This window comes from Tribolium madens, unplaced genomic scaffold (genome assembly GCF_015345945.1).
Source record: "Tribolium madens isolate multiple individuals breed KSU strain unplaced genomic scaffold, Tmad_KSU_1.1 Scaffold_97;HRSCAF=244;Tcas5.2_LG3a, whole genome shotgun sequence".
In the NCBI taxonomy this organism is placed as follows: Eukaryota; Metazoa; Arthropoda; class Insecta; order Coleoptera; family Tenebrionidae; genus Tribolium; species Tribolium madens.
The window spans coordinates 1,540,890-1,565,461 of NW_025401069.1; the positions used below are offsets into that span (position 1 = coordinate 1,540,890).

At 32.0% G+C, this 24,572-nt stretch overlaps 3 protein-coding genes across 8 annotated transcripts; 1 reads left to right on the forward strand and 2 right to left on the reverse strand.

The window, feature by feature from the left end:
* The first annotated feature begins 2,305 nt into the window (after positions 1–2,305).
* On the forward strand, positions 2,306–4,499 carry LOC123015324 (polyadenylate-binding protein-interacting protein 1). The gene is made up of 5 exons (XM_044415023.1): positions 2,306–2,889; positions 2,938–3,210; positions 3,258–3,424; positions 3,472–3,618; positions 3,669–4,499. Exons 1-5 carry the CDS (start codon positions 2,452–2,454, stop codon positions 3,766–3,768), a joined length of 1,125 nt encoding a protein of 374 aa, XP_044270958.1. The 5' UTR covers positions 2,306–2,451; the 3' UTR covers positions 3,769–4,499.
* Positions 4,500–4,618: 119 nt separating this feature from the next.
* LOC123015322 (TGF-beta receptor type-1) lies at positions 4,619–17,132 on the reverse strand. Of its 5 annotated transcripts, none has more exons than XM_044415012.1 (8): positions 16,741–17,132; positions 16,447–16,570; positions 12,999–13,204; positions 10,549–10,788; positions 10,269–10,499; positions 9,698–10,220; positions 6,760–6,965; positions 4,619–6,707 (listed from the first exon to the last, which is right to left on the reverse strand). In XM_044415012.1, exons 1-7 carry the CDS (start codon positions 16,826–16,828, stop codon positions 6,782–6,784), a joined length of 1,596 nt encoding a protein of 531 aa, XP_044270947.1. In that variant the 5' UTR covers positions 16,829–17,132; the 3' UTR covers positions 4,619–6,707; positions 6,760–6,781. The 5 variants fall into 5 exon arrangements, with proteins under 5 accessions (XP_044270947.1, XP_044270949.1, XP_044270948.1 ...); XM_044415014.1 differs by lacking the exon at positions 12,999–13,204 and adding an exon at positions 13,546–13,697; XM_044415013.1 differs by lacking the exon at positions 12,999–13,204 and adding an exon at positions 13,967–14,136.
* Positions 17,133–19,106: 1,974 nt separating this feature from the next.
* On the reverse strand, positions 19,107–24,077 carry LOC123014249 (UDP-glucose 6-dehydrogenase). Of its 2 annotated transcripts, none has more exons than XM_044413271.1 (7): positions 23,805–24,077; positions 23,527–23,691; positions 23,336–23,473; positions 22,618–22,980; positions 22,416–22,563; positions 19,934–20,382; positions 19,107–19,882 (listed from the first exon to the last, which is right to left on the reverse strand). In XM_044413271.1, exons 2-7 carry the CDS (start codon positions 23,683–23,685, stop codon positions 19,703–19,705), a joined length of 1,437 nt encoding a protein of 478 aa, XP_044269206.1. In that variant the 5' UTR covers positions 23,686–23,691; positions 23,805–24,077; the 3' UTR covers positions 19,107–19,702. The 2 variants fall into 2 exon arrangements, with proteins under 2 accessions (XP_044269206.1, XP_044269205.1); XM_044413270.1 differs by having other exon boundaries at positions 19,934–20,388.
* Between the last annotated feature and the right edge of the window lie 495 nt (positions 24,078–24,572).

A 24,572-nucleotide genomic window follows, 5' to 3' on the forward strand; every position in this document is an offset into this window, starting at 1 on the left:
ACAAGTGGAGGACTTTGCATGTGATAAGAGGTGGTGATGGTATTATCGTGACGCTCCGGGCACCGGACTCTCAATCATGGAATTTACGATGACTAATTGATGATGGAAGGAGGAAGAAATTTTTTCGCTGATTTGGTTTATTGTGATCAGATTAGGATTGATGCAATAGGTGATTGGTTTTTATGAGAATGATCGAGAATTTTACAATGCAAAACTGATATGAAACTTAGTTTTTTAGAGAGAGGAAAAATGCTCGCTGCAGTGTTAAATTAAGTAATTGGCGATTTCCGAAACATCACCCAAAAAGTCATTTTTGTTTCAACGACAATTAATTGAGCAAACTTTTGAGTCAAATATGTATTTAGTTAATATAATGAAACAGTGCTTTTACTACATTCTCTATAATAAAAAACAACAAACTTTATTTTTACAACAGAATGTATAAACAAAAATCAAACTAGATTTTGTCCTCATCGAAAAAAGTTTTTTAATTTTTAACCTAGTGTTCATTCTTCCGTGAGCGGCAGTGTACAGTTGCGAAATTAAAATTTCAGGCAGTATTTTTATTTTCATAATGTAAACTCTAAAACAACCTTTACATTAATAACTTAATTTTTTACTCTTATCATGTTTATGTCATTTTAACTTATTTACTTTCAAAAATAATGATTTGTGGCATAATAACGGATAGGCAGCAGATCAAAGCGATGATTTAATTACATTTACGAGTAGTTCAATTAATAAATTTCCTAAGACCGACAAATTGTTTAATTAATAATTTTAACAACAAAAAAAGTTTAATTGTCATATGTCAGTCATGATGACAGTAACAGGTACATACTTTACAGTGAACTTTTTAACGTGACAGAAAAATAATGCCCGAAAATTTTAATTCCGCAACTGTTAAAATTTATTAATTGCACTAAGTGTAATTAAATCATCGCTTTGCTCTGCTGACTACCCGTTTTATGCCACAAATCACTATTTTTCTAAGTAAATAAGTCAAAATGACATAAACATGACCACAATAAAAAATAATAAGGTTATTAATGTAAAGGTTGTTTTAGAGTTTATATTATGAAAATGACAATACTGCCCGAAATTTTAATTCCGCAACTGTACATACATATTGTACATTAAATTAGTTACTGTATACGGTTTGTTATAATTTTTTATAAAAAAAGCTACAAGGGGGCGAATACATTGAATATCCAGTGTGATACCGAACATATTATGTACCTATTACATAAATGGGACAAAACTCCTATTTATGAGTTACTATAGTTTACGTTGGGAGAGTCGATATGTTAAAAAAAAACTGACAATTTACTGCATATCATGCAGTACCTAAATTGCTGGAAAGTAGCTCAAATTGTATTAGTTTCAGTATAATACGTTGATCCACAATAATTTCTTACATTCAGTAAAAGTATTGCATAAAGAGTTTCCAGAAACAGTATCTTAATAGGTAGCTTTCATTAAATCACTAACTTTGGTGTTTTAATAGTAATTAAAGACGCAAAGTTTTTTGCGAAAGCTGCGAAACAAGGTACAATCAGTCGCTTTGCAAATGTCCCTCCGTAAAAGTCAAAGTTTTATCATTTTGACATAAAAATATAACCATATTATTTAAATCAAATTTCTAGAAACAAAAATTAAATACAAACAAAATAAGTGACCATGGGAATAAGCTGCCAATCTGTCAATTTTCTCACCAAAATTTAACATGGTGACTTTAAAAGTAGCAGGCTCAAAAAAAGTAAACAAAACATTTTTGTTTAGAATTCATTCAAATTAAAAAAAAATTATCCAAACTGCTCATGAAGTGTATTTCTACAGGGTGTTTCACATAACTTTACGAGGCTTGCGCCTAATGTACGCACCCAAATATACAAAAGTCACAGAACACTGGATACAAAAAATACACATTTAATTATTTAATTTTTGGAAACCCATGATAGTAGTTGTCAAACTAATCACTGTTTCATTAATAGTCATAAACTGTAGTTTTTCAGAAACAATTATCATTTGTTCTATCAAGAGACGGCATGAATATGATTCTAGTTTATCTATCTTAATCACTAATTAACTAAAAACGTTGTAATTTCTGAAAGGGTGAACAAACTAGAGAAGATTATCCAATTTTTCAAAATTTGTAATCGAGTTTGTATCGAAATATGTATTATTGATTGCATCTTACAGGCGCAGGCTTCGTAAAATTACGTGAAACACCCTGTATAAATAAAAGTAGAAAATTTTTGAGACTCTGCTCGTATGCAACCAGTAATACTTTGTATTAGTGAATATCGCGTGTTGGTGCCCCTGCTTGTCGTTCGTGCGCATGTCAATCGATGGTGTTTTGTTGGTGTCTAATCGAAAATTCTTAAAACCCCTTCGGCTCTCTCAAAATCCAATTGTGGCGAAAATTTGCGGCGCGAGTAAATAGCGACGATGGACAACAAGGCCCCATCCCTCTGGGACGCCAAGTGCGAGGCTCCGAAAGGCTTGCGACCCCCGAACGCGCCGCCGAGTCGCCTCCTTGAAGACAAGAAAAGCCCTGAAAAACCGCAGGAAAATACCAAACCGTTCAAGTCCAGTCTGTCGGCAGACGCGCCTGAATTTGTCCCTTCGTACATGAAAAGTGCGACACAGTCCAGTGGTGGTGTTCAAGACAGACTGAAAAAATTCAAAGTGGTGGAGAATTCGGGCCAGAATGACAGTGAATTCGTGGGGTCCCCCGATGACATCCGCTTGAAACACCTCATTGACACTTTGACCAAAGACCCGGGACAGTTTAGTGACTTGTTGGACATATTTATGGATACTTTGTGTCCGTATTTTGGCGATATTCTCGTCCTGGCGCGAGCTGCGCACCTTCTAGTCGAACAAGTAACGTTTTCCCGGTTCTGGTCACTAAATTAATAAAATGCGTTTTAGGCGATTGTGTATCCCAGTTTTAGATATACAGCAGCAAGGTTGTGTTGTTTTATTGAACAGTGTTGTCCCGAATTTCGAGCAGAATTGCATTTAACTTGTCAGAAGGAATTGAAAAATCACACAAATAAATCTGGACTACTTTTATTTGTTGCTGAATTGTATACTCAATTACACCACGAAAACATCTACGGGAGTTACTTAATAGACGCTTATAAACACCTGCTTGGAGTTGGGGGCAATGAAAATGTTAAATCCATTTGCCAAGCATTAAAAGTATGTAATTTCCTTAATTCAAACCGCAATTCATTATTAATTTTTAGTTGACGGGATATTCGTTAGAACTGTACGATAAAAAAGCCCTGGACGAGGTTTTTGAAAAATTAAATGAAGTTAAACCCACTGTGACTGGAACGCCGTTGAGTTTAATTAACTCAGTTATAAATTTGAGGAGTTCGCAATGGGGGCACAACAGTCCGACAAATTCTAGGTAAAAACAAAAAAAGAAATATTTGTGGAAATAAGAGCATTTTTTAGTTCCAACTCTGAAGTCAACTCGGAAAATACCTACTGGAGTGAAGAAACTTCACACACTGTATTTTACAATACAGACGGTTCGAAATTTACGTCAGAAGAAAATGATTTTCTAGCAGCAAACATGAATTCTACTGAGGAATATTTAACGTAGGTGAAACACTCATTTCAATGAAAGGAATTTTAATTATTATTTTTAGGGACTTGTCTGATCCAGACGAGTTATGTGATCCGGAACCAGAAATGGATGAAGAAATCCAAGCAGCATTTAAAGATTTCGTAAAATTGAGTAAACGATAGTTTAACCTTCCATAATAAACTAATTGAAAAATTAAGAACGTAAGTTGAAAATTAGATCCTGTAAATAAATAAAAAACAAACAAAAAAATGTCTATTGTAGTCTAAGAAGAAACCAAAAAGCCTTAATTATAAAAACGCTTAACATTATATTATTTTTAAAATAATTAAAAAATATTTAGAATCCAACAACTTTACGTTTTTATAAATAAGGTTATTTGCTATTTTTGAAAACGTATTGGACATGTTATGCTCGAATATTTATACATTTATAATCTAAAGTCTGTTTCAAAATGCTGCTTATGAGTAGGAGAAAATCAGCGAAGTGACACTTCTAGCGGCCATTCACCGAAATAACGAAAACAACTGTCAATTAAGTGTAATAAAATAAAATTAAATGTTGTCTCAGAGGCAAAGTTTTGTTTTTTCCCTATTTCGTTCACAATGCCACCCATCGGTTCTGATTTTCTCCTTTACTTCCATATTTATAAAGGACGACAATTTTGTATCAAGTTACTGCATTTTGAAACTGATAATACGGGATAAAAGATACAGAATTCATTCATAGGTTGTAAATATTATGTTAAAGATGTTGCTTTAATGTCGTAACTGGTTTTATTTGAATAAAAAAGAAAACAAAATAGTGACTCCATCTTAAAAATCCTATTTCAATGCAAAGACCTCAGCCGCTACTTTTTGTGAAATTGATATTAAAGTGTATTTTGATTTGATAAGTGGGTATTTTTGTTGTGAAAACCTTGTTTTATGAGTAGTAATATATTTTCAAATACGTTTACAAATGGTATATACTTGCATCTAAGCACAAAACATCTCTGTACATAAACTTAAAAAAGAAAACAAATAGAAATCATATTTATGTTAAATGCCTTATACATAAATTTAAAGTTTTAATGTAACAGAAGAGCCGAAAATAGATAAATTTGCTCAACAAAAAAACTATATCTATGAATTATTGAGTAAGGTTAACTATTGCATTTGTGTGTACATTTATCCTGAGGAATTTTTAATCTAATATAGAGATTACAGTACTTCGTGTTTTCCCTGCAATCCGCTTCCAAAATTCTGCCAGAACGATGAGTTTATAATTTTTCGTGTGATTTTTTGAATACCTTAATCTCTATGTTCTCTACGATTTTGCACGTGGCCCTATTTACTCGACTATAAATTATCTGTCATTTGTAAGAGACGTATCTGTTATAAAACGAGGCTGAGCTTTGTATTTAACGGCTTAGATGAGCGGTGAATCACAGTTTGTGTTGTAATAAATACGGCCACGCACACATTTGGCAAAAACTTGACAACAAATTTACTCTTGTATAAAACTCTGACATGAATTTGTACCTTGCAAACAGCACTATTGTTATTTAAAAAATATTTTACCATTTAATGGTTAACCACTTTTTTCAATAATGAGGATAGCTACATCTGTATTTACATATTGACAAAAGACAAGACGTCGGTTTAACCATCTACACGAGATTGTTGTATATAACATTCATTATTACTGTATGTATAGGTAAGTGAAGAATTTGTGCAAAAAATCTAACAAATTATGGGTTCACAAATCACTAACTAGTCTAATCAATATAAAAAATCTAACTATTTTAATTTTGTAAGAGAAATTATTTCAAATCAGTCTTAATTTCGCACCAATTTATGTTTCCAATACTTTTAATTCCTCAACACACAAAAATATACAGAAAAATCTCGTACACAACAATCAAACCTTTCTACACATCTTTTCAAAAATTGAGGTATGACCGTTCATAATATTGACAATAAATAAATCGAGGAAAAGTGTTGTGTGTATATGGAAATCAATCAATATTTTACATCACTAACGTTAGTCTACGCAACTGTACAACTTAAATTTTATCATATTACATGATTAGAATAACTATATGTATATTATTATGAGTATAACTTTAACCACTTAAAAATATACTTATGCAAACTATATTTTGTCAATCTTTTTTTAAGGTGCACCTTAATTTTTTAGTAATTTTTTTCGCAAAACTAAATATGTTAGGCTCACAACAATTACATAGTAAATTTTTTTTATAAATATCCTTAAAAATATAGTTAGCACAATTAAATTCTTATACACGTTAAATTACGTTCTCCTCGCATCAAAACTAAAATATTTACAAATGAAAAATATGCAACAACTATGATAAAACTTTAGGTCTACTACACGCTTGCGTAACAAAAATCGACCAAAAATAAATCCACCACGAAATAAATGAACGACTTTTGTAGGAACTACGAAATTTTTTCACTCCACATTCACACAAGTGTTGTCAGAATTTGTTTTATCTGTTTATAGTCTGCACTATTGTTGACTAGGAGCCTTTTTGCTGTTTGAATCGAACCGAAAATAAAATAAATGTACAATAATTACGTATTATATCTACACTATGTATAAAAAGACCTCTACTTTATCCACTATGACAGTTGACCTTAAATTGAACATTGTTGAATAAAAAATATTGTCTTTTAACAGCTATTACTTTGTTTGTGTAAAAATAATTGACTCTGTTTATGGTTTTGGCATATCGGCAGTTAATTTTTTCAGTAGAATAACAATCAACAGAAATAGAGATCAAGCAGAGAGTCGGGAAGGATCACAATATTATGGTCAAACTGTACACGGAAAACCAACTAAAATCAAGGAAGAAGCTCTCAACTATCGTAAATTATGGAATGGGTGGGCAGGCAGTACGGTATTGTTGTGGATATGAACCAAACCGGGGCAGTGAACATTTCACTCTTTCATACAGACCTTTCAACACATCCTATGAGACATTTTTTTAACAAATCAACGCTCTATCACATAGGACCGGTTTACACCTTAATACTCGGAAAATAATCGAATTAAAACGTAAAAAATCGCGTGAACGTTCACACACAGTTTTGTACACCTGCAACAACAAATCATTAATTATAGAACATTATGGGTTTAATTATACATACCTGACACAAACGTACTAAACTTTCACATTTTAAGTTCCTCTGATGTCCTGAAGTTAGAGAGTGTCTTTTTAATCCTCAAAGCTGTCAATCGAGCCGTCGCGTTGTGGTACCAACACTCTTTCATTAATTTCAACATGACCCGCAAAGCTTCGCAACTCTGCCAACGGTTCGGTATGTTCGGCCTTTGCTTATCGACACACACCACCCTAAAATCAACAAGTTTAGCCTAAATCTTCCCAAGTCCCCATATTTCAGCAGATCTTATTAAAAAACTATTTAATGAAAAAAAAAAAAAACACAGACTTAACATGTAAATATTTCATACTACATAGTCGGGTCATTTCAAATAACTAAAATTCCGACAGAGCTAAATTTTGGTGGAGATCTTGGGTACACCATTAGGAATAAAGTGTCAAAAGTCCCCATCGATCCCATGTGTGCTAAAAAAGTTAATTGGGGTCAAAGGTCAAAATTTGACGTTTTTAGATTTTTTTCGAAAACGGTAAGTTTTATCAAAAAAGTAGCCCAGACAAAAATTATAGATCTTAAAATTATCTACAAAAATGGTGCTTATACTTTTTTTCTAAGAATCACCATTCCTGAGATATCGCGATTCTAAAAGTTGATACATGATATGCACATACAGTGCGCCAGAACTCCCGCTCCAAAGACAAATGTAGGGTAAGGTACCACGAACATGGAAAAAATTAAAAAAAAAATTCTATCTATAAAAATTTCAGTTATGAGAGTTTAAATTTTGCACCTTGAGTCTATTTATTTCTGTAGGAAAAATAATTTTTCAAGTTTTTTTGCTACAGGCTATTAGAAGCGGAAACAAGGAAGCTATATCCTAGGAAGCTGTAACTCTGTTTAATGTTATTTGTGGCTTTTATTGGCAAAAGTTTTGTACCTTTTCTAAATAATTGTAAAAAAACATATACAAAATCATCAATATAATTAGGCATAAAAATGTCAAATGTCAAAAAATAAATGGCAAAATTTTTTGGCAGATAGAATTTTTTAAACATTATTTTACTTTTTCTTCTACTTTAGAAGTATCTAAATTCCATTGGAATTAAAAAGAATTTATTCGGTAATACATACAGGCAGGGTGTTCAAAAAATCTCGCACTTCCTGTTAAGGGAGTAATTGGGTAGTTCCCAGAGTACTGAAAAAATGTTTAAAAATTCACTGTCAAAAAATTTTGACATTTGAAAATTTTATGTCTATTTAATAATACTGATGACCTTGTATACATATGTTTTTGTATAATTATTTAGTAAAGGTACAAACATTTTATGAATAAAAGCCACAAATAACATTAAACAGAGTTACAGCTTCCTAGGATATAGCTTCCTTGTTTCCGCTTCTAATAGCCTGTAGCAAAAAAACTTGGAAAATTATTTTTCCAACAGAAATAAATAATAGAATCAAAGTGTAAAATTTAAACTCTTATAACATTGAAATTTTTATAGATAGAATTTTTTTTTAATTTTTTCTATGTTCCTGGTACCTTACCCTACATGGCATTTGTCTTTGGGACGCAAGTTCTGGAGCACTCTGTATGTGCATATGATGTAGAACGTTACTCAACTTCAACTTTTAGAATCTCGATATCTCAGGAATGGTGATTCTTAGAAAAAAAAAGCGTAAGGACCATTTATGTAGATAATTTTAAGATCTATAATTTTTGTCTGGGCTACTTTTTGATAAAACTTACCGTTTTCGAAAAAAATCTAAAAAACCTCAAATTTTGACCTTTGACCCCGAATAACTTTTTTAGCACACATCGGATCGATGGAGACTTTTGACACTTTATTTCTAATGGCGTACCCAAGGTCTCCACCAAAATTTAGCTGTGTCGTAATTTTCGTTATTTGACCACAATTTTTATGACTAATTTGACCGGACTCAAAAAATTAAAGGAGCTAAAAGTTTTCCTAAATTTTTTGGTGATTTTTGAAAGGCTGTAACTTTGAGATCTTTTGGCAGAATTTTTTTCTATGCTACGGTTATCACAGAATCCTAAGTAATAGCGCGAGAAAAAAAATCTATTTTTGTTTGTTTTTGGTCCAGGGACGTGGGGATTTTTTTTAAAATTAAGTCAATAGCCAGATAACATGTTCGTTCACCTTTAATATGCTTTCTTCATATTCTCTTTAAGTTAATTTGTCGCTGAGATATCTGACTTTAAATAAAAAAGGATCCTTTTGTCTTTGATCATCGATAACTCAGCAACTAATGACCACACAGTGAATATAAGGGTAGTATGAAAAACTGGAATAAATGTATTACAAGATCCGTTTATGATTTTCTCCAAAAAAAATTTTTTTCACCCTCAACATTGATTTAAAAAAAGAGAAAAAGTAACTTTTTGCATCTTCCGCGTATTTAACCTAATGTTTTTAGGTTCAATAGCCCAGTTAAGTTTTAAATCGATCCATCAAACCGTTTTCTTGGACCGATTGATCAAAGTTTTGTAAAAGAATTAAAGGAACAATTACACATACCAGGTGAATAAAAAGTATTTTAGATCATAATCTTTAATTAAAAAAATTACCATGGTTTGCCATTTAAAAAAATTTTTTTTTCCAGAACTCGAAAACTAAAAGAAATGTTATTCTTGATAAGTGGTCACATTTTAATTGTACTTTACGCTACACTAATTATTTTTATTCGTAAAGTGCTTAGTTTACGAAAAAACGCTTGGTTCCATACTTTTTATTCACCTGGTATTGTTTCTGAACATTGCTTAATCTTCATCAAAATGAAAAAAAACAATTTTTTTTCAATCTCTCAAAACTTGATATTACAATCATAACTAGAATTAGATAAAAGCTTATTTTTTTTAAGAGTGTTTTTAAAACAAAAAGTTTTGTTAGAGTTGTGTAAAACCACAAGTACTACTACTGAACGCAAAATTTCTTTTTCTACTCACCTTCTCATCTCTTCAATGGTGGGATCAGATGGCACAGCATCATAAAACGGTAACTGATACTCATCGTAAATTCCTCCCACGTTACACCGCCTCGCAATCTCCCAAAATATCAACCCCAACGCATAAACATCGGCTCTTTTGAACGAATCGAAATGATTTACATTCATCGTTTCGTCCAACACTTCTGGTGCCATATACCGTTTAGTTCCCACTCGATTATTGAGAGGAATATCGACCGTATCAGTGGTGGCATCATGCCTCACCGCCAGTCCCAAATCGCCAATAGCGCACGTAAAATTCGACTTGACCAAAATATTCTTCGACTTCAAGTCGCGATGGGCAATCGCCGGTTTGCCCTGTGTACCCATTATATCCATATGGAGATGGGCAAGACCCGTGGCAATAGACAAGGCCATTCTTATCATACCGTTGGTGTCCAACGTATTTCGACCCAGGAAATCAAAAAGCGACCCATACTCGTGATAATCGGTGATCAACCACAATTGGGTCCACGTCCCGTTATCTAAAACCATCAGTTAACCAATCAAACAAGTGGGATTAGTGCAGATACCTTTATTATCGGCTGCGATGAATCCTAAGATATTATCGTGCCGTAACATGACGGTTTGGTAAATCTCGGCTTCCCGAAACCATGAACGTTCCTCTCGTGAACTGAAAATTTTTACAGCGACATTTTCGCCCCTCCAACGTCCTCTCCACACCTCCCCGAACCTCCCCTGACCAATGATTTCAACAAGCTGGATTTGGCGAGCTATACTGCGTTGCACTAACAAAGGCAACCCTGAAAACAACACTTTAATAAACGCAAAAACGTGAAATTTGAGTCTTACCTGACCCGCTACCACTTGTCGTCATCTCGATCATATGCTGCAAACTCACCCCTTTTAAAATCGGGTGATCGGGGGCTTCGATACTATCCTCTCCGTGACGTAAATGGTGGTGCAACCCACCACGCTTATGTTTTGTTTTGTAAAAATAATAAATGCCAACGCCGACGAAACATAACAACATCGTAGGGATGACAGACATCAAGACGATTTCCGCTGTTGTAAAGTTGGAGAATTTTGGGCCTAAATAATACAAATAGTTAGGGTTTTTCCTTTTTTTATTGGTGGTTATTAGTGTGTTTTGTTATTTCAATCGTGAGAAGTTAAGCGACTTACCTTTTTGAGATTTTTAAGACACACACTATAAGCAAAGCAAAGCATGCACAACATGCAACTAATTTTTTCTACAAAATCAAATTTTTAGTAGACGAATTTGCACACATTTTTTTATACTACATCATTTAACTGACATAAGAGCACTGTCGTTAAACTCTTACTATTTTTAAAATTTTTGAAGTTCAATTCCTAGGTCATTGCTGACAATGCTCCACAATTTTGCCGTTCCACGCGAAACGTTAACACAATATATAATTTTTTAACTATTTTTATGAAGTACTCAGAAATTGTTCCACCTAAAAAGCTGCTTTCGGACCTTAAATTCTTTAATTACTAATTAAAACGAATTATTGTCATTTACACAGAAGTTCATAACTCAATTAAGAGAACACAAGTAAATGTAAAAATATTAAAACAAAAATTCTCATTAAACTTTAAGAAAAAGTTCAAGGGTTAAGGGCCAGTTTCATAATCAAATTAACAAGACTTTAAAGTTAATGTTGGTTTAGGATGTGAAATTTTTGTTAACAAGTCCGTAGAATCAGGACACTCTAAACAACATCTAATTTAATGATCCTTTAAATTCGATTAAATCTTTTTAAACAACAAAATATTACTTTTAAACAATTCTCAAACATTATATTATTTTTGAAAAAACTTCAGCTACAAGTTTCTATTTGTAAAAAATATTAAGCAAAAAACATTTTTTCAGAAAAAGAATTAAAACCCTTGTATTTAAATACTTTTTTTGCAATTTGACCCCATTTTAATTCTCTAATAGACATACATATTAAAGAACGCGACGTGATCATCCCCTAAATCCCCAAATCGATTAAAGTAAAAAAAATTGTTTAAAAACGGCATGAAGAGGGCAAATTACAAAAAATAGTATAAAAAACGCGTTTCGTAAGACCTTGAAGCACTCATTTTTTAAAATAACTCGTGGTTACGCCACTCATTTTTTAAACTTGAATTCGTGCTTCAAGATTGGTCTTATGAAACTTGGTTTTTAATATACTATTTTATCACTTCTGTGGGAATAATAATTAGGGTCCAACTCATTAATTTTTTCTTTAATTGCTCTATCAGATTCTGTATTTTAGGATTTTTTTAACGTTAATGAGAAAGAACATCCAAGATAGAATGTCATATACAATAATTAATAATTCGTAAACGAACGGTAGACACTTACCCAGAATCCAAAAATGCCTTATGCCTTCATAGATATTTTTATTTTTAAATTATGAGTGAAGGATGTTTCCTTTCTTCGATAGTGATTGACCCAAACCGAATTAATGTTATTTATACAAAAGTTCATATTTCACTATTTCAGTTAGGAGTACAAAAATAAAAAAAATGATTAAAATAAATTAATAAATAAATTAATAAATTAATAAATAAATGATTAAAATAAATTTGAAGAACATTAACATTCATAAAAATAAACATTTCTTCAAGATAAATATCAGGGGTTAAGTCTTTTAAACAAAATATTATCTCCACATTAGAAGATAAACGATAATAAACAATAACTTCAGCTACAAGCTTAATTTTTTGTATAGAAAATTAAACAAAAAATTAACAATTGTTTAAAAAGCCTTTTTTATTTAATTCATTATGGTCTAATTAATTTCTTGAATGTTTTTCGATTTTATATTTTAATGACTTTTTACCAACATTTAAAAAACAGAAAAATTCCAGTATAGAACATTAAATAAACATCATGCAACAAAACGTTCTATTAATTAGTTACCCAAAAATTCGCATGAGAGAATTTAATTCTGTTCACATTTCGTATGGAAGCAGACAATAAACAACCCTACAATCCATCCAAATTTTCAGACATACCAAAGCAGACGTCACATTTCTATGAGATACCTGGTCTATTTGTATTAGTGGTAAAGTTAGTTTAAACTGAATTTTATTTTCTCAAACTTTTACCAAAATGACATGAAAAATCTGAATCCTTGTTGAGGCAGCATCTCATGCACTGACTGAAACACATGACATCGAAACAATGATAACAAATTTGCAGACCAGGATTTGGCCCAATGATCATCGAATCAAAAAAATGACATAAAGCCCTTTTTTTTTTTAAAAAAAATCCGATTTCTAACCTGCCATCGATGCATTTTCTAACCATTCTAATTCGTTTGGTAAGGACAAAGTTATATTAGCATTACAAAAATCTCTATCGTCACAGCACGCTGATGCCACTTTGGTAAAGTCCGGGTGATTTGTAACAACAGCATATCGGTAACAAAATTCAGTTGACATGCCTGATGTTTCAACTATATCAGGTATGCTTTTTTTGTCGTAACATCTATAAACAGAAAGAAATAACTTGAGGAAAACTGAAGCATTTGGGTACAAGTTTCAGTCGCTGAAAAGTCAAAAAAAAGAAAGACAACAGAGCATGCTATGTGATTACGTAAGCTAGGTTTGTACAACTGCCACCTGTTACTGCAAGTAAGAAGAAATCTGAAACTAAAAATAAAATTCTAATCTAAATAGAAGCCTATGCTATAATTATTACAGCAGAAAAAACTACAACCGTGTTAAAATAAAGACAGGATAGAGGCATTTTTACTGCTATACAGTGCTGCTCAAGTAATAAAAGAATCGAAGTAGAGTGTGTTTTAGAGGGTGGCACTGCACTTTTACCTTGGGGCTTTTGCATTAGTTGGGGTGAAAGGTGTACATTGCAGAAGTCTTCGTTTTTGCAGCACTCCATGACAAATGTAGAATTGAGGGAGTTCTGCCGATGGCAGAAAAAAGGATTATTATGAGGAACTTGAAGGAATCGATCCAGGCACCTAAATTTTCATTTCAATCAAGAACAGCCAATTAACAAGAAATTAAATAAATAATTTTATTCGCTGAATTCGTCGTCCTGATAGCCAGTCTTGAAGGATAGGATAGGAAAAGGATCTGATTAAAAGACTAGCGCTAGAATACTAAAAAAAACTAAACCACTCTTAATATTCCATTAAATCAAAAACTGTTAGTGTGAAAAACACAAAAGTTAAACCGTTAGCTGGTGGTAGTTTCGGGGGTAGTTTTGTTGGGCCACACTGTTTGTTACCTGTACTTTCGAAAGAAATGATTTCGTTATTATGATGATGATGCAGTTGTGGTGCTTCGGCATTACAAAAATCCCTGTCACGACAGCACCATTGAACGTACTCTGTCGTGGGTCTGCTGTGGCACCATTGCGGTTCTTCAGGTGGGAAAAACTGGTGTTTGTCTAGACAGCTGGTGTGGTTTTCGACAGCCCGTTAGTAATTTAGTAAGATTTGGTTTTTTACAAAACAAAAATAGTGTCCTTTGAGTGTGTCTCTTACACCGAATTTAGACGAAACAAAAAGAAAATCGGTGGGATTTTGAGGACTTTCGGTTAGTGGTCAACACCGACTGGCTACCATCGCAATCTAATATTTTACTCAAAGTATAAATTACAAATCGAGTTGTGCCTCAACTCTATACCACCGAGTGTGTCAAAGGATCTTATTACATTTTCCCATAACGACAAAAAATGTTATTTTGAACATCATTTATCAGTATTCATGTAAAAATCTTCCATTTTTGTGTTTACAATCTGATTTGGATGTTTTATTTCATAACACTGTGGTGCGTTTTCTTTTTATTACGTACGATTATCTCTCTTATATGATAAAATGGCTATTATTGTAAATAAAATATCCCGATAACAAAGTCAAACAAAGTAACAAGTTTAATAAATTCATAATGACATACACACAATCATTGTTCCCATTTCTCATCATTAAAAATCGGATTTATCTAAATGAGAATACGAAAAATGCAGATACTGTGCCTACAAATAATCGACTTTATTATTTTCTCCAAATTGCTTAATCTTCTTTCATAATTTCATTATTTATAGCTACCAAAATTGATGTCAATAAAAGTAACACAACACAATGTTACATAACAGATGAATTAAACACCAATAAATACAACTTAAAAAGCGATAAAAAAAACTGAAAAACCTTTATTATATAAACAATTCTGGACTCAATACTTTTTTCTTAAAATACAGTTAAATACAGGGTAAAGTAAGATAAAAAATGTTAAAAAAATTCTATCTACATAAATTTTGATGTTATGAGAGTTTAAATTTTGCACTTTGACTCTATTTTATTGTTGGAAAAGTAATTTTCCCAGTTTTTTTGCTACAGGCCATTAGAAAAGCAAACAAGGCAAAATTTTTGTACCTTTACTAAATAAGAATGAAGAAACATATACAAGATCATCAGTATCATTAAACAGACATAACAAAATGTCAAATGTCAAAATTTTTTGAAAAAATTTTTTAAACATTTTTTCCATGTTCCTGGTATCTTATCTCTGGGGTGCGAGTTTTGACACCCTGTATTACCCAACAGATCAGGCAGAAGGATGTATTTCAAGATTTATATGTACAGTTGCGGAATTAAAATTTCGGGCAGTATTGTCATTTTTATAATGTAAACTTTAAAACAACCTTTACATTAATAACCTCTTGTCATGTTTGTCACTTTCACTTATTTACTTTCAAAAATAGTAATTTGTGGCATAATAACGAGTAGTCAGCACTTGTTGAACTAATAAATTTCCTAAGACACAAATTGTTTAATTAACAATTTTAACAACAAAAAAAGTTCAATTGTCAAATGTCAGTCATGATGACAGTAAAGGGTAGTTTATAGTGAACTTTTAAAAGTGACAGAAAAATACTGCCGGAATTTTAATTCCGCAACTGTACTTTGAAAAACGTTATTCAATATTCAAAAAATGAAAATAATAAAATAGCAATGTTAACAATCATTAAAAATCAATGCGACATTTTTTATTGATTTTTTATGATCCATAGTGGCAATATTTAAAGTTCGTGTCAACGTGTTTTTCCTGAAATTTTTTGTATCAAAATTTATCTTATACGAAAAAGAAAAATTAAAATTTTAATTTGCAATTTAGAGATTTTTATGCAAGTAACTAAACAGCATATTTTGCTTCGTTTTTTCTTTACGTTACCATTATCAACTTGAAAGTATAAGATGTTGGTTCCATAAAAAATGGCTTTTCAACACCCAAATGGGTTTTTCTTTTAATGGTCAAATATCAACATTACAAACCCCTGATCAGTGTTTCTAAAATCAGAAAGAAACTGTCAATATTGCCAATTTATAACACCAAAAACAATGCTATTATAGCTTTCATTATGCAACTGTTTATGATTTCATTATAAGCGACTTAAATCCAGTTTTGTTAATTATAGTTTGTGTATTTTGCGGTATTTCAAATACCACCCTTAAATTTATTTATCCAATCATATCTCAAATAGCAGACAATTTATCCGAATTAAGTTGACATCTCCTAAGACAGTGTTATCCAATTACAACAATTGCACTTGAAACCACACCAAGCAATTGTTTCAAATGTGATATAAATCTAATAAAAGACTTCTGGTTGAAAATTTTTCCTTAGCGATGGTAGAGAGTGAGGGCTCCAACCCAATTTGTGGCTATTTTACTTAAAAAGATGAAAAAAAAAACTTCTTCATACCGATAAGTATGCTCGATGACTCCAGATTTAGGCAAGTAAGTCGATGTAAAGCAGTACCCTTCCGTCTGGCACGTGTAGTTGGTTTCCTTACACACATCGCATTTACATTTGAGTGCTTGAACCCCTGAAACAGGTGACCAAATTACATAAAACTCCGTCCAAGGAGCCACCATGTGGGTTCATGTAACGTCTAAAATCGCATCGACGTCTAACCTTGAACTTGTTTACGAAAACATTAGGTAAAAAATCGCTTGTTAGATCGCGAATTGACGCGTTTGGGGCTATAACACTTACCGTTATCCAATCGGCCCAGCCAAAAAACAGCACAACAAAACACAAGGAGGCTAGTTCTGGCCATGTCGCGATGTGCTTTAGGAGGCATCGTAAACAACAAAAAGTCTAGATGAATTCGCGCACATTTGCATAATTATTTACATGTCCGCGGAAAAAAATTCGGCGAAAATCGTACACTTGGCTGCCATTAGGAGGACACTTCAATTATTTGATAATTGTTTACACTTCCACTTTGTACTCGGCGTTGACATTATCGACGATTGTTACACTGCACCACCAGGGGAGCACGAGAGCATGACAAACAACTAAACACCACTTTTTTTAAACAAAATTAAAAATTATTTAAAAACTAGATGACCGAATCAAAAATATCAGCCATGTCAGTCTTGCTCTTCACGTTTAGTACGTGCTATGAACGAAAGAGAGCGCTTTGGAAACACAGAATTGTCAAATATAGCGCCAAGTTTGAATCTTGCAATATTAAATATAGAGACTCTTTAATTGTAGGAGCAAAATTACTTTTAATTAAAAATAATAATAAATTAGAAGAAATCAGATCCTAAAACGTAGTAGTGACCACATCATTCTTTGATAAATGTGGTTTTGTATCGGCTGTTGCGTATGTACTACAGTGCGAATTTACGTGTGCGCGAAATAATTTAGAATGTATATCAGGATGGAAAAAAGGAGCTACTTTGAATTAAAACATCTACCAAAGCACCACTTGTGTATGACCTTAGCGGCCACTTTTTTTATTGCAACGATGTACTACTTGTTTTCCTCATTTAACATTTCGCGCGTATGTACATTCTCGCTCAAGCCATAGATCATTTTTAAAAACTGAAACTTCTCTGTTGCAAAATAATTTCTCCACAATACAGGGTCGTACCCAAGGAGGGGATTAGGGTGTTCAACCCCCCCCCCCCTCTGAAATGCTGAGCACTTTGTTATATAGTGTTATAAATTTAAATTTTTTGGTATTTTAGTGAGTTAATTTTAAATTTTTGTGAATTAATTTTCCATGTGTTAATTATACAGTGTTTCATTTTTATTGTTAGGTACAAATTTAAATAGTTGATAGAATATTTAATTTTAAGACAAAAGTGTTTCGAAAAATGCTTTGAAAGGGAGCTACACCCCCTAAAAAAAGTACGTTTATTAAAGGGTTTTCCCTAATATTTCAGAATAAATAAAATTACAAAATTTGGTACCTTTATACTATGTTTACCTAAACATATGCCAAATAACAAAATTTATCTTTATAATCAGGGGCGTCCTAAACGGTAAAACGAATTTAATTTTTAATTTTTATTTAAACCGATTTTTACTAAAAATCCGTAAATTGTATCGGAAAAACAGGAAAAACACAAAAGACCTTTTTTATGAAAAACTATGAAATTTTGTTGCTGAAAGTGGCAAGAAACCACAGGCAATATAGTTCGAGTAAATTTTTACCCTAATCCCATCTAGTTTAGGAAGCCCCTAATTAAAAATTTCAACATTTTATTTTTGTACTTGTTTAGATGTATCAAAGTTATCATCTGTACCAAACATTGAAAATTTTTTTTCTATTTCGGTGTTAGAATAAGTCTATTTCAGCACCCAAATGACGTCACTTGAGTGCTGGAATGAGTCGTTGGCGTTAATTTAATTTTTGTGACGGATTTTCTTCACAATTCAATTTCAAAAATTTGAAAATATGAATTATTTTTATTTTTTACAGCCGCCTAAAACTATTCCATATACCTAAATGTCGCCAACCGTCGCAAAATTCTCTAGAAAAAAAATTAAATTTTCGTTTTTTAATTTAAATAGAAATAGAAAAAATAGTATAAAGCACTTGTTGCAGAAGGTTCTTCAAGCACTCATTTGTTCCTCAACTCGCCACTTCGCGGCTCGTTTCGGAATTTCAAATTTGTGCTTGAATAGATACCTTCTGCAACTTGTACTTTAATATACTATTCTAAAATGATTTCGGAAATATGGAAAAAAAAACTATTAAAAGACGCACCCCTTGCGGAGCATTTTTTAATATATGTTCATAGAAAATTTTTGTTTTAAAAACGAATATTCTATCTCCTGTTTAAATTTGTAACAATAAAAAGTATTAAAAAATGACTTAATTTTTTGTTACTTTTGTGAGTTAATTTGTATTTTTTTATGTTTAATTAGGATATCTTATTTCAATTTAAAATAAAAACGTGTACTTAGAGATTTTTGCTTTTTAATCCGTCTTCTTTCACTTCATTTTCATGGACCAACAAAATCGTATCCATTTGTTATTTAGTTTGAAAAACAAAAAAACATGATCCAGATTGAACCCCAAACAATTGCTTTCGAATTGCGTTTTTTATAAAAAGTCAATAAGTACGTAATAATTTATTGTATCAATTGCACTTTACATAGTATTTAGAGTAATAATTGTCTTATTCAAATATAAGTGAAATTATTTAAAATTACACCATGAGAGAACTATTTCAAATTTAATCGTATCACGTTGTACGAGTATACTCATATGTAGTATTTTCTATTACTCTAGAATAACACACTAAAGAGGAACATTTAATGTCACTTTGCCTCAGAACTATTTGAAATTCCCTAGTTTGTATAACTGTATGGAGTATAAAATATTTGTAAACGTATAAAACATATTTCTAAAAATAACAACTATAGTAAAATATTTATAATAAAACTAATCGGTTAAAAAATTAACTGCACTTAAAGTGTTGTCAAAACTAAATACTCATAACTTGTTCATTACGAGGATAAAAATGATCAAAATTGTATTTCCTAATACTGAAATGAAGTAATGAAAATAAAATATTGCAGCACTTGTACCGGAATACCAAAATTGTTCGAATAAATAAAAACGAGTGAAATGACCGTTCAATCAGTCTTGTAATCTTTTTATCTTAATTGTGCAACTATTGGCAAGACTGATCCAATCTAAACAGAAAAAACCCTAATGCATGCAGGAATTTACACCGCACAATCTCGTCAAAAGCGGTCTTTGCAACGTCTTTCCTATAGTTTGTACGTGAAACCCAATATCGATCAAAGCTTGATGATCCAGAATTTTCCGCCCATCAAACATATACGCCGGTTTCATCATCACGTGGTAAATCTTGTGATAATCAAGCGTCTGAAACAAAACAAATAATGAAACACAAGCCACGAGAAGAAAAAAAAATACCTTAAACTCATCCCACTCTGTACACAAAACAATCGCGTGGGAATTCTCACACGCCAAATACGCATCTTGATACACGGAAACGGCCTTCTTGACCATTTCCGGTGATTCGCAAACCGACGGATGAGTCAAATCGTAGTAAATCTGATCTTCTTCCACTTTCGGGTCGTAGATTTTCAAAGTAGCGCCTTCGTCGAGTAGAGTTTTGGCCACGTGTATCGCCGGGGTTTCCCTCGTGTCTCCGGTGTTTTTCTTAAATGCGAAACCCAAAATCGTGACAGTTTTGCCACTGACTGTGTTAAACAGTGATTGGATCACTTTAGCCGTGAAACGGGATTTCTGGTACTCATTCATATCGACGACTTGTTGCCAGTAGGCCGCGACTTCCGGTAAATTCAAACATTCACAGATGTAGACCAGATTGAGGATGTCTTTTTGGAAACAGCTCCCGCCAAAACCAATAATTAAAAGGTTACGTCAATATATCGAGTTAATTACGTATACAGGATGTTCCGTTTTCATTGTTACAAATTGAAATATTCAATTGAGGATTTTTCTCAATATTTCCGAAACCATTTTAGATAAAATTACAAAATTTGGTAGTTGAAAACCTTTACACCTAAACAAATTCAAAGATCAAATATCGATTTTTTTTTTAATCAAGGGCATTCTAGGAGGGAATAGAGTAAACTATGTTGGCTGTAGTTTTTGCCACTTTCAGCAGCAAAATCATAAGTTCAGTAAGTTCTCAAAAAAGAGGTAAACAGAATTAAAATTTAAGATTATTTTTTTGTCCTATAATATACCCCTTCAGGTTACTTCTTTTTTTTTATTCTTTTAGGGTGCGCCAGAACTCGCGCCCCAGAGTAAAATTTAAGATACCAGAAACATGGAAAAAATGTTTAAGAAATTCTATCTTTTAAAAAATTTTGACATTTATTTTTTGACATTTGACATTTTTTTATGTTTATTTAATGATACTGAAGATCTTGTATATGTTTTTTTATAATTAATTAATAAAGGTACAACAATTTTGCTAATAGAAGCCACAAGTAACATTAAACAGAGTTACAATTTAAGATTCAGGTCCTTTGTTTCCTTTTCTAATAGCATATAGCAAAAAACTTGGAAAATTATTTTTCCAACCGAAATAAATAGAGTCAAAGTGCAAAATTTAAATTCTCATAACTTCGAAATTTTTCTAGGTAGAATTTTTTTAACATTTTTTCCATGTTTCTGGTATCTTACCTTATATGGCATTTTTTCTATGGAGCGCGAGTTCTGGCGCAGCCTGTATGTACAACAATACAATACATTTTGTAATTTTATCCATGTACAATGGATTTCTGAAATATTAGGAAAAATCCATTGAAAACTCTTCTCCTTTATACCGGGTGAATAAAAAATATGGAACCAAACATTATTTGCATAAACTAATTACTTCACAAAAAAAATTAGTGCTGTTTAAAGTGCTATAAAAATGTGATCGTTTTTCAAGAATAAATTTTTTCGAAATTTCTTTTAATGGCAATCTACTATGACAATTTTTTTAATTAAAGATTATGATCTAAAAATGACCTCTAATGAAATAACATTGTTTTTTAACCAGTATTTTTTTAAATAAATTGTTGAAGTTTCATCACGACGATTTTCCGAACATAAAAGAAGTGGTCGTTTCAAGCATTTGGTGACAACGCAGGTCTGTTTTTTATGCAGGTACTTAGGGGTGGTTTGGGACGGATTAAAAAGAAAGTGAGTTGTTATTGAATTTTTTTATCCTACACTCCTAAATAGCACAAAAAACCGTGGTCTCCTACGTCCAAATGTATATCGGTTAAGTTCGGAAAATCTTCTTGATGAGCTCGGAAAGCAATTTTAAGAAAAAAAAACTACTCGACGACAATTTTAATTAATTAGAAGATATTTTTAGCTCAGTCTTTAATTAAAAAAATTGTAGTAGGTTGCCATTAAAAAAAATTCCTTTGCTAAGCACGAAAAATAAAAGGAATGTCGAAAGAGTTATTCTTGAAGAACGATTACATTTTTATAGTACTTTACACTGCACTAATTATCTTTTTCGTGAAGTAATTAGTTTAAGCAAAAAACGCTTGGTTCCATAAAAGTGAAACAAAACGTCATTCACCCGGTATAGTAATTTTCGACTCATCTTCCTAGAAAATTTTTGGCTTAAAATTAATATTCTATCTATACCTGTTTCAATTTGTAACAATAAAAACGAAACATCCTGTACAGTGTTCCCTTTTTACAAAAAAAATAAATTTGTGCTTTTACTTGTAAATAAGCCTAAATTATATTTTAAAAATAATGAACTTGAAAACAAGCATTTTTGCAACAGTTTTAAATCTATTTTGTCGCTTTATAGAAAAAATCCACTCCGTATAATCTTATTATTACAAAGTGTTCTAAAAAAGGCACATTTTTTTGCAAAAATAGAGCACCAGATTTGATCAAAAGTGACATATACCTATTGAGGCTTGCAAGAATTTCGACCCAATCCTCGAATCCAATCCAACCGCTGTCGCAACCTCGGAAACATCAGCGCCGGTGGCTTCGCAAACGGCCGACAGTGAATTTATGCTTGAGATTCTTTGTGCCAACATCGCATTCGCAGCCTGCACAAAAAAAATATTTTTTTCATTGTAAACTGACTTTGAAAAAAAAATTACAAGTTTGGACAATTCCGATGACCAAGTATTCGTCGTAAAAATCTTTTCTCTCGGAATCCAGTGTTCGTAAATCCCGCACAACTCCTCGATTGCCGTTTTTCCTTTGGGACTTTCTTCACCACCGATTAAAACACGATCGGCGTTGATTAAGTCGTTAATTGCAGTGCCTTCGGCTAGAAATTCCGGATTTGACAGGATTTGATAAGAAACTCCGGGTTTTTGGTTGGCACTTAAAATTTTTAAAATGCTTTCGGCGGCTCTGACCGGAACTGTGCTTTTCTCAACAACGATTTTATCGCTTTGTGCTATATCGGCTATCATTCGAGCGGCGCCTTCTACATATTTCAAGTCGGGGGCTCTGCCCTAAAAAATGTGAATTAAAAATTCGTGTTGTAAATAACTCAAGTGTAAAATGATTGATTTATTATTGCATTTTGGAAAAAGATTAAGTGAAATTGTAGAAAAATTAAACATTATCTAGGCAGTAATAAAAGGATTAGGTAATTTAAAACTTATCACGTGCATAAAAATCAGAGGAATAAAATAGGTGTTATTGCTCGAACTTTACGTATTACTCACGCAAATACAAAACCGTTTTATTGTTATCAGACAATAAGAAATCAGATATTGCAAAACACCTTACTTAAAAAAATAATTTCATCACCTCAAAACCATTGATGAATACAGAAGAATAAAATGTGGTCAAGGCGATGCTTACCTTCCCATTTCCAATAGTCTTTGTCGGTGTATTCACTGAAATAAATATTAAATCAGCTTCTAAAATAGCGGTTTCAATGTCCGTTGAAAAAAATAAATTTTTTCCTCTACATTGTTTTACGATTTCGTCTAAACCCGGCTGTAAATAAATATCGCGTGAGATCATATTTACATCATTACTTGAATTTTTACCTCGTAAATTGGAAGTTTGTCTGAATTCCATTGGGCTATTCGAGATTTCGATAAATCAACCACTGTTACTTGAATTTCTGGACATTTGAGGGCTATCACACTACAAGTAGGGCCACCGACGTAACCAGCCCCCACACAACAAATCTTTTTAACAACCATTGTCTTCTGTAATTGATAAAATTATGACTTGAAGTCCCCTGCTGCGTTTTTTAAATGAATTGTTCATATTATAATTCAGAGAATTGACGTAATTTAGATAAAATAATTATAATACTTACTTAAGCTTCGAAGAAAACACACCACGTCTACAAGTTTGAATTCACAGAATTTCGGTTTACAATAACCTCTTCTTTACCTCCCGCACACTCAAAACTATTCGAGTAAAACCTTTTGATTCGTCGCTTTTTATCCCTACCTAACTTGATAAGCGGTGAGGTAAGTCGCTTTTAACTCAAACACATTCTAAAACCGAATTTTAAACCTCTGAAATATAAAACTAAAAATTGGGAACGGAAATGACGTCTGACAAAATGTCATCTGTCATCTGCTGAATGCTGATACAGGATAACCAATCGCCGAAAAATGCAGCAGAAAAAATTATAAACTATTAATTTCTACTTGTTTAAATAATATAATAGTTTCATTAAAACACACATTCCATGGTGAGTTAGAGCTACTATAGTTAGATAAACACAATTAATTAATTTAGGTTTGTCATGTGATATTGTAGGTGTATTGTTGGTTGTCTATAACAAAAGCAATTTTATTATTTAATCAAAACAAAAATATTTAAAAACAAAAATATTAAAGTTTACTTATTATTTATAGCCAATGATTTCATGTTATTACATAATTATTTTATAATTTTTTTCTAAAAGTTGTGTTTTAATGTCTGTTCAAAGTTGCAGTTTACATGATATACAGTGATGGACGGTGAATTTCGTCCACCCAATTTCTGTGAATTCAAAAAAATTCACTGTAGTCTGTGCTTTATTGTCATGATAACTGACATTCAAATACGTATTGTCAAATTCAATCAAATTCGA